This window comes from Mustelus asterias, chromosome 12 (genome assembly GCF_964213995.1).
Source record: "Mustelus asterias chromosome 12, sMusAst1.hap1.1, whole genome shotgun sequence".
NCBI lineage: Eukaryota > Metazoa > Chordata > Chondrichthyes > Carcharhiniformes > Triakidae > Mustelus > Mustelus asterias.
Genome location: NC_135812.1, coordinates 58,577,900 through 58,590,654, shown reverse-complemented (window position 1 = coordinate 58,590,654; position 12,755 = coordinate 58,577,900). Strand labels below are relative to the sequence as shown.

Below are 12,755 nucleotides of genomic sequence, written 5' to 3'. Positions count from 1 at the left end.
TCCCTGCAACCATCAATATTATGCAGACTGTCATTAACCAGAAGGTTAAATGAACCAGCCAAACCAACACTGCAGCTACAGGACACAGGAATGGTACCCTGCAACAACTGGCTCGCACCTTGACCTTACAAACTCCTCCACCAGCTGAAAGGCTGAATGATATAATCACAACAAGATCAACACCATTCGAGTGACATTTCTGTTATGGACTCAGTACCACCCTTTCCTCCATGGGAACACTCTGGTATGTACAAGGATGCACTGCAGCAAATCAGTAAGCTTATTTTGATCGCATCGCCTTGCCCTGCAACCTCCATTACCAAGAATAAGACAGGCAATGACATGAAAAATTCATTTTTCCAAATTGTGGACAATTCTATTTGGAAATTTATCATCGTACCCATTGAATTCCCTACCAGACTCTGTTGCGCGAGTGTCAGCATCATTTTCGCTGAAGTGATTCAAGGTGGCATTTCATCATCACCTCCTCAGGGAATTGAGGAATTGAACACAGGGATAAATGCCAGTGTGCTAGTGTTGTCCACAGCCCCAGAGCCAAAGAAAAACCTCATACACCCAAAGCCTGTGGGGAGCAAAACTATGACAACATATTGCAAGTGTAGGAGTGGATAGATGATGCCTAAGAACCACAATTAGCAGACATCGAGAAGGCCAGAGTGAATGTAAAAGAACACTGCGGTAACAATAGAAACCACTCACTTGCATTTGTGCAAAGCCTGCATAGCACCTTTCCACTCTTGCAGCTCGAAACTCAGCATGCCCTTAAGATAGGCAGTGTACGCCTGAAAGAAATGCAGAGCATTTAGCAGGGAAATCATTGGCTATGGTATAAAAAGCAGCAACAGAGCCACTCTAGTCGATCAAACTGAATAACACAAGTGTTCATGGGAAAGATGTTCAGAGCCTGCTGATTCCACCCTGGTTTCATGCTCCTGACTGATGTCGCTGGAATAGTGCACAGAATCAACAGCTGAGGCACACCATTCGGCACAAATGGTCTCAGTCTGCATTTAGATCCCTTACAGTCTCCTGCCTCTTCTCACCATGCACTGATGTCTTTCCAGTCATAGAGGCTTACAGCATGGAAACAGGCCCTTCAGCCCAACTTGTCCATGCTGCCCAGTTTTTACCATTAAGCTAGTTCCAACTACCCGCGTTTGGCCCAAATCCCTCTATACCAATCTTACCCATGTAACTGTCTAAGTGCATTTTAAAAGACAAAATTGTACAGCCTCCTGTGAGTGAAGCAAATCAGATGGGGGTCTCAGTATTAATAGCAGAACTCTGAGCATTATAAAGGGATAAGGATTTCTGGATGCAGGAGGGTAAAACAGGGGCGATGCAGAGATCACACTCCCAAACAGGATCTAAACCCCCTAACATATGAAACAGCGTGAGAGAGATGCAAGCTCTACTTCCCCTCCCCACAGCCCCCTCATGAGGCAGGTTGCTAAAGCCCAGATTCCCCTGCGTATGTTTCTTCTCCCATTCTGTTTACCTGGGCTTCCAATTTTGTTTTTGCATCAACACGGTCGCACTCACACAGGCGTTCTAGCTCCTCTGCATGTTTCACAGCTTTCCTGAGTCGAGAGAACAGGTGGAAGCGTTTGCGTGGTTCAGTGTTTGCTTCCTGTTTCAGCTGCATGGCGTAACTCCAGGCTCGCTCAGCATCCATCAAAACCAGCAGCAAATACCTAAACCATAGGACAGAATTAGACAAAGCACACTGCACATCTACCAATAGATTTAACAGACCCAGCATGGTCAACATCCACAAACACACATCAGTACTAATCCAAGCAGTGCACTCAGTTCTCACAGCATCTTCCACAACTTAAGAGTTTAAATGGGCAATCTGGGCTGCATGACACATGCAACTTCCCTTTGTTCCACTCCTATTAAAACATCCAGATCCCAGAAATTGGAACATGGGATCCTACAAGCAAGAAATACTCAAACACGATGGCGTAGTCTGCGTTTGGAAGGTCAGACCTCCAGGGACACATTGATTTTGATTTGATTTGATTTATTATTGTCACATGTGTTAGCATGTGAAAAATATTGTTCTTCTTGCACGCTATAAAGACAAAGCATACCGTTCACAGAGAAGGAAAATGAGAGTGCCGAATGTAGCGTTAGTTACAGCTAGGGTGTAGAGAAAGATCAACTTAATGCGAGGTAGGTCCATTCAGAAGTCTGACAGCAGCAGGGAAGAAGCTGCTCTTGCGTCGCTTGGTACATGACCTCAGACTTTTGTATCTTTTTCCCAATAGAAGAAGGTGGAAGAGAGAATGTCCGGGGTGCGTGGGGTCCTTAATTATGCTGGCTGCTTTGCCAAGGCAGCGGGAAGTGTAGACAGAGTCAATGGATGGGAGGCTGGTTTGCGTGATGGATTGGGCTGCATTCACGACCTTTCGTAGTTTCTGAGGTCTCAGGCTGCTCCAATGTTGTTTTACTCAAAATGGTTCTCTAGGCTGGATATCTGGAAAGGACTGTTCTTTTTCCCTCAGTGCTGCTGCTTGTCTTCACCAATGGAAAAACTCGAGATCGAAGCATCAAGATCAGTCTCCACTCAGTTACTCTACCTGTTGAGGTTAGTGAAGACAGAAATTTTGTCTGGGCAAATTCTGGGAGTGATTGCCGATCAACAGACACAGTGGAGGTGCACAGGTCACAGTGTTAAATACTAGGAATTACAGCCATTGCCAGGAATGAATTGGTGGCATTAGCAGAACTGTTCTGCCACTTTGTAACAAGCAACAGCACCAACTAGCACAACATGGATACACTACAATATATTTAATAAAGTTATCAAATATATTTCACCAGACTGGGCTTTTCAATTTGCTGCAAATAAATACATCTTTGTAGAAGAACTGGAGCCTCGGATGTACAGAATATTAATTTAGTTCCATTCAATCTCAGCAGAGTTTGTTTCTCTTCCGATGAACCCTGAACCATGAAGATCAAGTATCGACCAAGAATGTGAGTGAAAGCACCTGAAGTTACTTTACTGAGAACCATCTGGAGTAACAGCTGTTTGTGTGGATAAAGGATCCCTCCAGCCCTGGATAGACTCCAACTTTCTATGATGGAATAGCCAAGGGCAATGGAAATGAAAATCAGGATGACAGTATAGTTTTCCAGTCTCCTACCTGTTGTCTGACAGAATTTCTGTGGTGACTTTCTTGCCTGTGAACTTGTGTTTGTTTCCCATTTTAAAGCCAAGTGCCTTCCTGAGACGACGAAGTCTGCGGGAACAGTAACCCCTACAACCAAATAAACAAAGCAACAGTTAGAGACAACGCAGCCAATGCTAGCCCACCTCCAGAGATAGAAGGGCTGCAGCCAAAAAGCACAACGCTTATGTACCCCCGCAAACACATTCAATGATGGAGAATGACCACAGCAAGTCTCGAGGGAGAAGAGGGAAAAAATAACTGAACCAACATAGCATCATACAGTATAGAAGGGAGTCACACAACCCATCCAGCCTGTCTCATCTTCATAAAAGACCTATCCAATTAGTTCCACTACCCTGCAAATTTCTCCTTGATATTGACACGGTTAGTTTTGACTTGAACCCACCTCTCATAACTTAAATCAAAGATTCACACAGCATTTTTGATATATTATATTTGATATAATAGTCCAATTAATAAAAGGCTCCCAATGATCATCCCAGGCTTCTCCTTACTCAAATGTCAAAGCACACAGCCAGTGAGATTGGGTTGTACATGGGAAAACATGGAGAATTAGATGCACACTCATGAAAATAGAACCAGTGTGTGTGCAGTGGAAAACAGCAAAGGTGTGCAAAGGGAAAGCAGGGTGCCAGCCAAAAGTTCAGGTGGACCAAAGGAGAAAGCAGGTAATGCCTGCAGCCTTCACTGTCGAGGAAATCCAGATTGTGACTCTCAAATCTAGTTTAAAAACAGCCATTTAAAACACTCATAATAATCTCCCAAAATATCCATTTACTCAGGGCACAGAGGGAAACTGGCCATTTAGCCCTTCAAATCTGTTCCACCGTTCAGTTCGATCATGATTAAACAGTACCTCAACTGAATTTATCCACCTTTGGTCACATCCCCTTGATAATCCTAATCAGTTTTTGACTAGACGATTTTTATTTATACAGAGGGTCAATGACTATCCTAAAACCCAAAAGGATAGTGCAAAGATGGAACTTTTATTTCAAAAAATGGCTGGTAGAAGTTCAGCTGTCAAATACAAAGCAGAAAAATAATGAGCAACTGAAGTGCAGGTGCCAGGCATTTTAAAAAAAAAGTTTATTTATTAGTCACAAGTAAGGCTGTGAAGTTACTATGAAATTCCCCTCGTCGCCACACTCCGGCACCTGTTCGGGTCAATGCACCTAACCAGCACATCTTTCAGACTGTGGGAGGAAACCGGAGCACCCGGAGGAAACCCCGCAGACATGGGGTGAACGTGCAAAGTCCACATAGACAGTGACCCAAGCCAGGAATCGACCCGGGTCCCTGGTGTTATGAGGCAGCAGTGCTAACCACTGTGCCACCGTGCCGCCCCATTGGCACTGTCCATTATACTTCCGGAGTTTGTGCTGCTTATCAAACCAAGTGAATTAACAAGGCCCCGAAATTCTGGGACTTGTTTGTTTATCGGAAGGAGGCAGATGCATGTTGGTTTGAGTGGGCAAAGTACTACATAGCATGTTCCCAATCTGAGCTATGCCATTGAGACAATGGTGAAGGACAGTTTGCCCTGAACCACTTTCCTTTATCCCTGTAACTAGCTATCAAAGTGGAGTATGCAAATCAGTTTACTCCACAAATCCTCACTCTGCAAGACAATACAATGCAATGTGGGTGCCGGAGACTTCGGGGAGTAGGGAATCAGGAGGGGAGGTACCAAGCTACATAAATATTACAGCATTTCCTTACTCCATTTGCAGTGGGAAAAAGAGGCAGCTCCGAGGTTTCCAGACTACTTAGTTGATTTTTAGATCCGCAGTAAAGAAATCTATATAAAACCTCTCAGTACCCAAACCCAATATCCTGCATATGCCTGTACCCAGTTTGCAGAGAACAAACATCAGAGTATCATCACCAACCTGTATCTCTGGTAGTCTTCATGCCTTAAGCCATGTTGTTGCTGAGAGTCCTTGATGATCTGCAGGACTAGAATTCATACATTGAGGAAAACCAGATGTGAGGAATAAGCTTTTGGCGGCTTCACCAAAGGCTGTGAAATGTAAGGAGCAATCTATGGTACAAAGTGATGCAGTGGCAGCAAGGTCTCTAGTCCAAATCTCATTGACTCCAGATATGGGATCTCACTGTGGTAGCTGTTCAGAGTCTGCATTGATTGGGGTGGAAACAGATAGACCAGATTCTCACGTGATGTCTTATATGGTTCAGTACAACCTTGGAACAGAGTCACTGGGTTGAGAGGAGCAGAGGAAGCAGGCAATCTGAACTCACAATAGAGTCACTGGCCTGCCAGGTGTTGCAACTGTTGTAAGGTCCAATTCCGGCCATCAAACTTATCAGTTGCGTTGTGGGATTTTGAGAGCTAAGTGGTGGGAGAAGTGTACATGCAGACTGAAGCGTAAAAGACAAAAGATGAGGCAGAGGTCCAGGTGAACAACTGCTGAAGGTTCACTACTGATCAGGCTTTGTTGAATCTTACATGGCAAATGGCTTCTGTTAATATATCTTATTCTAAGACCAACAATTTAGAGGCACCTTGGATGCTGGTCATGAGAAGATCTTACACATTTATCTTTGTGGTACTGTGCCTTCATGCAGTTTTGCAAAACAAAATGGGAAAATGGAAAAAATATATATCCTATAGCTAGAGCTTTTGGATGTGTCAACTGTGGCTCAGCTGGTGGAACTCTCACCTCTGAGCCAGAAGGTTGTGGGTCCAAGTCATCCTCCCAACATTCCAGGCTGATACTGCAGTGCAGTACTTGTGGAGAATTGTTTTCCATGAGAAGCTAAACCTTGCCTGGCCTCTCAGGTGGATGTACAAGATCCAAATGGTACTATTTTGAAGAGTTGCGGAGTTATCCCTAGTGTTGTGGCCAATTTATCCCTCAATCAACATCACTTAAACAGATATTCAGATCATTATCACATTGCTGTTTGTGGCAGCCAGATTGGTTGCCACTTTTCCTACATTATGACAATGACCACATTTCAAACATTATGTAATTGGCTGTAAAGCACTTTGCAATATCCAGTGGTTATTAAAGGCATTTTATAAGATGATCAGAGGATTAGATAGGGTGGATAGTGAGAGCCTTTTTCCTCGGATGGTGATGGCTAACACTAGAGGACATAGCTTTAAATTGAGGGGTGATAGACATAGGACAGATGTTAGAGGTAGGTTCTTTACTCAGAGAGTAGTAAGGGCGTGGAATGCCCTGCCTGCAGCAGTAGTAGACTCGTCAACATTAAGAGCATTCAAATGGTTATTGGATAAACATATGGATGATATTGGAATAGTGTAGGTTAGATGGGCTTTAGATTGGTTTCACTGGTCAGCGCAACATCGAGGGCCGAAGGGCCTGTACTGTGCTGTAATGTTCTATGTTCTATAAGTGCAAGCCTTTTGTTCCAACAATACAATGAGACTGAGGCAATGTGTAGTATGTTTGTTCCTGCAATTAAGTTTCAGGAAACAGAGGTAGGTTTAAGTGATATTTGTATTGTTAAATATTAGAGATAGGCAGTAGACTTGGCAGTCTTTATGCTTCAGAAATTTGGAGTCACCAAATCAGTTAATTGTCTCTGGGATTGCTTATTGAATCACAAAACTGGGTCAGAAAAAACGAGGTTAGGAAAATGAGCCCAGGCCAGAAAGAAGTTAATGACATGGCCTCGGAGTACTCGTCACATCACAGTGCGACCTGGAAGGGAATTTTCAATTTGAAGTTGCAGCCTCATCACCTGTTTGGTCAACTTTCTGTCACCATGAGCTTGGGTGTACAGAACCTCTGCAAGATATGTGGGCAAAGGGAACTGGGAAGGTGTGGGGTCCAAAGATCAGATGAAACGGGGCACAGCTTGGAACCGAAGGAAGCACAAGGGTACCAGCTGAAATGTTGAAGACACAGTGGGCAGAAAGAAGAGCAGGGCATAGGAGACAAAGATAGCATGAAGAGACTTCATGATGGTGGCTTCTAAGTTGGACGTCAGGTTCCTGATGCAAGGTGGCACAGTGGTAATGGGCAGCATGTTGGCACAAGGGTTAGCACTGCTGCCCTCTTTTTAGGTCAAACCAAATAAACAAACTCAGATTAAGTCAGGACAAAGTAAAAGGGGCAGCTCCCCAAAAGGAGGGGGAACAGCCCGAACAGAAATCAAAGTACAAAGGAAACTTAAAAACATCAAATTAAAATGTGATTGTCAGGGTCAATAACACATCCCAACCCCTGCGGTGCCCAATGGGCGCGGAAGGCGTCAATCACAGCACAAGAGACCTGGGTTCGATTCAGCTTTGGGTGACGGTGTAGGTCTGTCTGCGTGGGTTTCCTCCAGGTGCTCTGGTTTCCCCTCACACTCCAAAGATGTGCTATTTAGGTGGGTCGGCCAAGGTAAATGCATGGGCGGGATGGGTGAGGGACTTCACAGCACTTTCGGAGTCGGTGCATACTCGATGGGCCGAATGACCTCCTTCTGCACTGTAGAGATGGGAGGTCACTGATTTAAAACAGGTAAAAGTCGCCATAGTCCCAGATGACCATTTGGCTGTTCTCCCCTTTCACTGGTGGTGATTTAACCTGAGGGTCACCACAACTCAGGTGAGGGGCAAGGTTGAAAAGGCAGGGCCTTTAAGAATAACCTCAGCCGGAATCGAATTGAACCCACACTGTTGGTGTCTCTCTGCATCATAAACCAGCCGTCCAGCCAATTGAGCTCATCTACTTAATACACTAACTGTCTCTCTGCACAGATGCAATGTTTCCAGTCTTTTCTAATTTTAAAATACTTTCTCATTCAAACTATTGCAACTACCGTGTTCTTAATCACTTATAGGTTGCTAACAAAGTGGAAATCTTCAAGACGGAATTAAAATTGCTCCTTATCACAAATCTTTTCTGAACAGCAGCAAAGTATCACAATCAATAAGCAGAGAAAGCAAACTGCCGCAAACTGATGTGTGGCACGGACGAGCAGATAACTGGAAATATAGAAAACTGCACATTTTATATCAATAATCAAATCTGAAAACCAGGAGATGGTTGAAGTTTCAGAACTATAGATGGCTGGGAGATCAGAGGCTGTAACGTGGAGATCATGCTGATTTCACTCATAACTAAAGTGCTACAAAATTAATATTCAATGGACCTTCGTTAGACCATATTAGACTCAAGATTAATGTAACTGAAGGGTTCTGATGGCTGATGAAATGTGATGACAACATGGTCAAAAATATGATGATGGGAAGAATGGTGTGCAGCAAATAGCGAAGTCTCAAATAGACCAAGAACGACAACTCGCACCATTAACTGGGCTCCCAGAACATTATGGTCCCCAGAAATGGGGCTCACTTCTTCCCCACGCCCCCTTCTCAGCTTTCACAATCTAGCCACCCCAATGCAGCCCCCAGTCATCTAACCCAATCTCTGTCTTCACCCTCTGGTCAGCAGTCCCTTCCCAGGTCACCCCATGAATGACTCCCCCCAACCCCGATCACCCCAGGACCCCCTCCTCTCACCCCCATTTGTTCTCCCCCGGACACCCCCTCCCCTCTCCTCCGGGTCTGAGCCTCCCGCCCACTGCCGGGATTGACACGTAATCCTTTCCGCTCTAAGCCGCTCCGCGCTGGGCTCTCTCTCGACACCGGTTGGGGGACCGTGCATGGAAAAGCAGCGCCGCGGTAAGCAGTGAGCTCGGCCAAGGATACTTTCCAGGCTCAGGGTGGATCTGAGCTCCACCTTTTGATTCTCTTTATCTTCTCCAGCATCCTCCTTCATTGCCGCCATGATCACCAAGCCTCGAAGTACCACGGGATACCGGAGGACTCTGCCTGGCCGTGCAGTACACTGGGATATTGGAGGACTCTGAAAACGGGACAGGCCGTGCGGTACACTGGGATATTGGAGGACCCTGAAAACGGGACAGGCCGTGCGGTACACTGGGATATTGGAGGACCCTGAAAACGGGACAGGCCGTGCGGTACACTGGGATATTGGAGGTCTTAAGAACTGCAAACCACAAGACCGATCTTAAGATATAGGAGCAGAATTAAGCCATTCAGCCTATCGAGTCTGCTTCGGCATTCAATCATGGCTGATATGTTTCTCATCCCCATTCTCCTGCTTTTTCCCCATAACCCCTGATCACCTTATCAATCAAGAACCTATCGCTGTCTTAAAGACACTCAGTGACCTGGCCTCCACAGCCTTCTTCGGCAAAGAGTTCCACAGATTCACCATTCTCTGACTGAAGAAATTCCTCCTCATCTCTGTTTTAAAGGATCATCCCTTCAGCCTGAGGTTGTGCCCTCTGGTTCTATTTTTCCTACTAGTGGAAACAACATCTCCACGTTCACTCTATCTGGGCCTCGCAGTATGCTGTAAGTTTTAGTAAGATCCCCCCCCATCATCCTTATAAACTCCAATGAGTACTGACCCAGAGTCCTCAACCGTTCCTCATACAACAAGCTCTTCATTCCGGGGATCATTCTCGTGAACCTCCTCTGGATCCTTTCCAAGGCCAGCACATCCTTAGATATGGGGCCCAAAACTGTTCACAATACTCCAAATGGGGTCTCACCAGAGCCTTATACAGCCTCAGAAGTACATCTCTGCTCTAGTATTCTAGCCCTCTCGACATGAATACTAACATTGCATTTGCCTTCCTAACTGCCAACTGAACCTGCATGTTAACCTTAAGAGAATTTTGAACAAGGACTCCCAAGTCCCTTTGTGTTTCTGATTTCCTAAGCATTTCCCCATTTAGAAAATAGTCTATGCCTCCATTCCTCCTTCCAAAGTACATAACCTCACACTTTTCCACATTGTATTCCATCTGCCACTTCTTTGCCCACTAACCTGTCCAAGTTGCTCTGCAGTCCCCCTCCTTCCTCAATACTACCCGTCCCTCTACATATCTTTGTATCATCTGCAAACTTAGCAACAGTGCCTTCAGTTCCTTCCTCCAAATCGGTAATGTATATTGTGAAAAGTTGTGGTCCCAGCACTGACCCCTGAGGCACACTAGTCACCAGCTGCCATCCTGAAAAAGACCCCTTTATTCCCACTCTGCCTTCTGCCAATCAACCAATCCTTTATCATGCCAGGATCTTACCCTTAACACCGTGGGCTCTTATTTAACATCTCCTATGCCCCACCTTGTCAAAGCCTTTTGGAAATCTAAATAAATCATGTCCATTGGTTCTCCTTTATCTAAGTTGTTACCTCCTCAGAGAACAGATTTGTCAGACATGACCTCCCCTTGACGAAGCCGTGCTGACTCAGTCCTATTTTATCATGCACTTCCAAGTACTCCGCGATTTCATCTTTAATAATGGACTCTCAAATTTTGCCAATGACCAAAGTCAGGCTAACCGCTCTGTAATTTTCTGTCTGCTGCCTCCCTCCCTTCTTAAACAGCGATGTTACATTAGCTACTTTCCAGTCCTCTGGGACCCTCCCTGCCTCCAGTGATGCCTCAAAGATCACCACCAATGCCTCCACAATTTCCTCAGCTATCTTTTTTAGAACCCTGGGGTGTAGGCCACCTGGTGCAGGTGATTTATCCACCTTCAAACCTTCCAGTTTCCCCAGAACCTTCTCCTTAGTGATGACCACTACACTCACCTGTGCCCCCTGATTCTCCTGGAGCTCTGGCATCCCACTGGTGTCTTCCACGATGAAGACTGATGCAAAGTAACTATAAAGTTCCTCTGCCATTTCTTTGTTTCCTATTATTACTTCTCCAGCCTCATTTTCCAGTGGTCCAATGTCTATTTTTGTCTCTCTCTTACCTTTCATATATTGAAAAAATTCTTCCTATCTTCTTTTATATTACTAGCTAGCTTACACTCATATTTCATCTTCTCCCCCCTTATTGCTTTTTTCGTTGTCCTCTGCTCACTTTTAAATGCTTCCCAATTCTCTGGCTTCCCACTAATTCTCGCCACTTTGTATGTTTTTTTTTGCTTTTATGCTGTCCTTGACTTCCCTCATCAGCCAAGGATGCCGCGTCCTCCCCTTAGCATGTTTCCTCCTCCTTGGGATGAATTTCTGTTGTGCCTCCAAATAACCCCCAAAAACTCTTGCCACTGCTGTTCCACTCTCTTCCCTGCTAGGCTCCCTTTCCAATCAACTCTGGTCAGCTCATTCCTCATGTCTTTGCAGTTACCTTTATTTAATTGTAATACCGTTACATCTGGTTCCAGCTTCTCCCTCTCAAACTGCAGGGTAAATTCTATCATATTGTGATCACTGCTCCCTAAGGGTTCTTTCACTTTAAGTTCCCTAATCAAGTCTGCCACATTACACATCACCAAATCCAGAATTGCCTGTTCCCTCATAGGCTCTGTCACAAGCTGCTCCAAAACCTCATCTCTTAGACATTCCACATTTCCTTTTCTTGGGATCCACTACCTACCTGATTTTCCCAGTCCACCTGCATATTGAAGTCCCCCATAATTATTGTAATATTGCCTTTGTTCTATGCCTTTTCTATCTCCTGATTTATTTTCTGCCCCACATCGTGACCAATGCTAGGGGGCCTGTACATAACTCCCATCAGGGTCTTTTTACCTTTGCGATTCTTCAACTCTACCCACAGAGATTCTGTGCCTTCTGATCCTATATCACTTCTGCTATCGATTTAACTTCATTCCTTACTAACAATACAACCCCACCCCTTTTGCCCATCTACCTGTCCTTCGATAGGACACATATCCTTGGATGTTTAGATCACCAGCCCTGATCCCCTTGCAGCCACGTCTCTGTGATGCCCACAACTTCGTACCAGCCAATTTCAATGTGCGCGACAAGCTCATTTACCTTGTTCCGTATACTGCACGCATTTAGATACAACACCCTCAGTCCTGCATGGGCCACCTCCCTTCTCATACTTGTCACCTTTTTTGCTCTGCCTGAGGTTAGATTTCTGCCACCTTCTATACTTTCTGTTCTATTATGTGGTCTGGAAACTTTACTAACCTCTCCTGAGCCGTCGGCTCCTTTAACTAGTTGAAAGTCCTCATCATTAACCTGCACTTCTACTCCTTTAATTTTGATTTTCTAATTCTCCATACAACTGAACCCTCCCCCACTATTTAGTTTAAAGCCCTATCTACAGCCCTAGTTGTACGATTCACCAGGATTCTGGTCCCAGCATGATTCAGATGAAGACCGTCTCATCGGAACAGGTCCCCTCTTCCCCAATACTGGTGCCAATGTCCCATAAATTCAAACCCATTTCTCCCACACCAATCTTTGAGCCACACATTTACCTCCTTAATCTTATTGACCCTGTGCCAATTCGCTCGTGGCTCAGGTAGTAATCCAGAGATTATTACCTTTTTGGTTCTGCTTTTTAATTTAGCTCCGAGCTATTCATACTCCCTTAGAACAGGAACAGAAGTTCTGCTATGTCATTGGTACCTTTGTGGACCATGACAACTGGATCTTCACCCTCCCACTCCAAGTTTCTCTGCAGCCCAGATGAGATATCCCGAACCCGAGCACCAGGCAGGCAACACAACCTTCGGGATTCTCGATC

At 45.0% G+C, this 12,755-nt stretch overlaps 1 protein-coding gene across 1 annotated transcript in view; it reads right to left on the bottom strand.

Moving 5' to 3' along the window:
- Positions 1-9,330, bottom strand: part of srp68 (signal recognition particle 68) — a 52,553-nt gene extending 43,223 nt beyond the window's left edge. Inside the window, exons 1-5 of the mRNA XM_078225301.1 lie at positions 8,920-9,330; positions 5,117-5,183; positions 3,177-3,290; positions 1,520-1,715; positions 721-803 (exon numbers count right to left, since the gene is read on the bottom strand). Of these exons, the coding sequence (XP_078081427.1) occupies positions 721-803; positions 1,520-1,715; positions 3,177-3,290; positions 5,117-5,183; positions 8,920-8,998 (539 nt within the window). The 5' untranslated portion in view covers positions 8,999-9,330. The remainder of the gene's footprint in view (positions 1-720; positions 804-1,519; positions 1,716-3,176; positions 3,291-5,116; positions 5,184-8,919) is intronic.
- Positions 9,331-12,755: the final 3,425 nt, after the last annotated feature.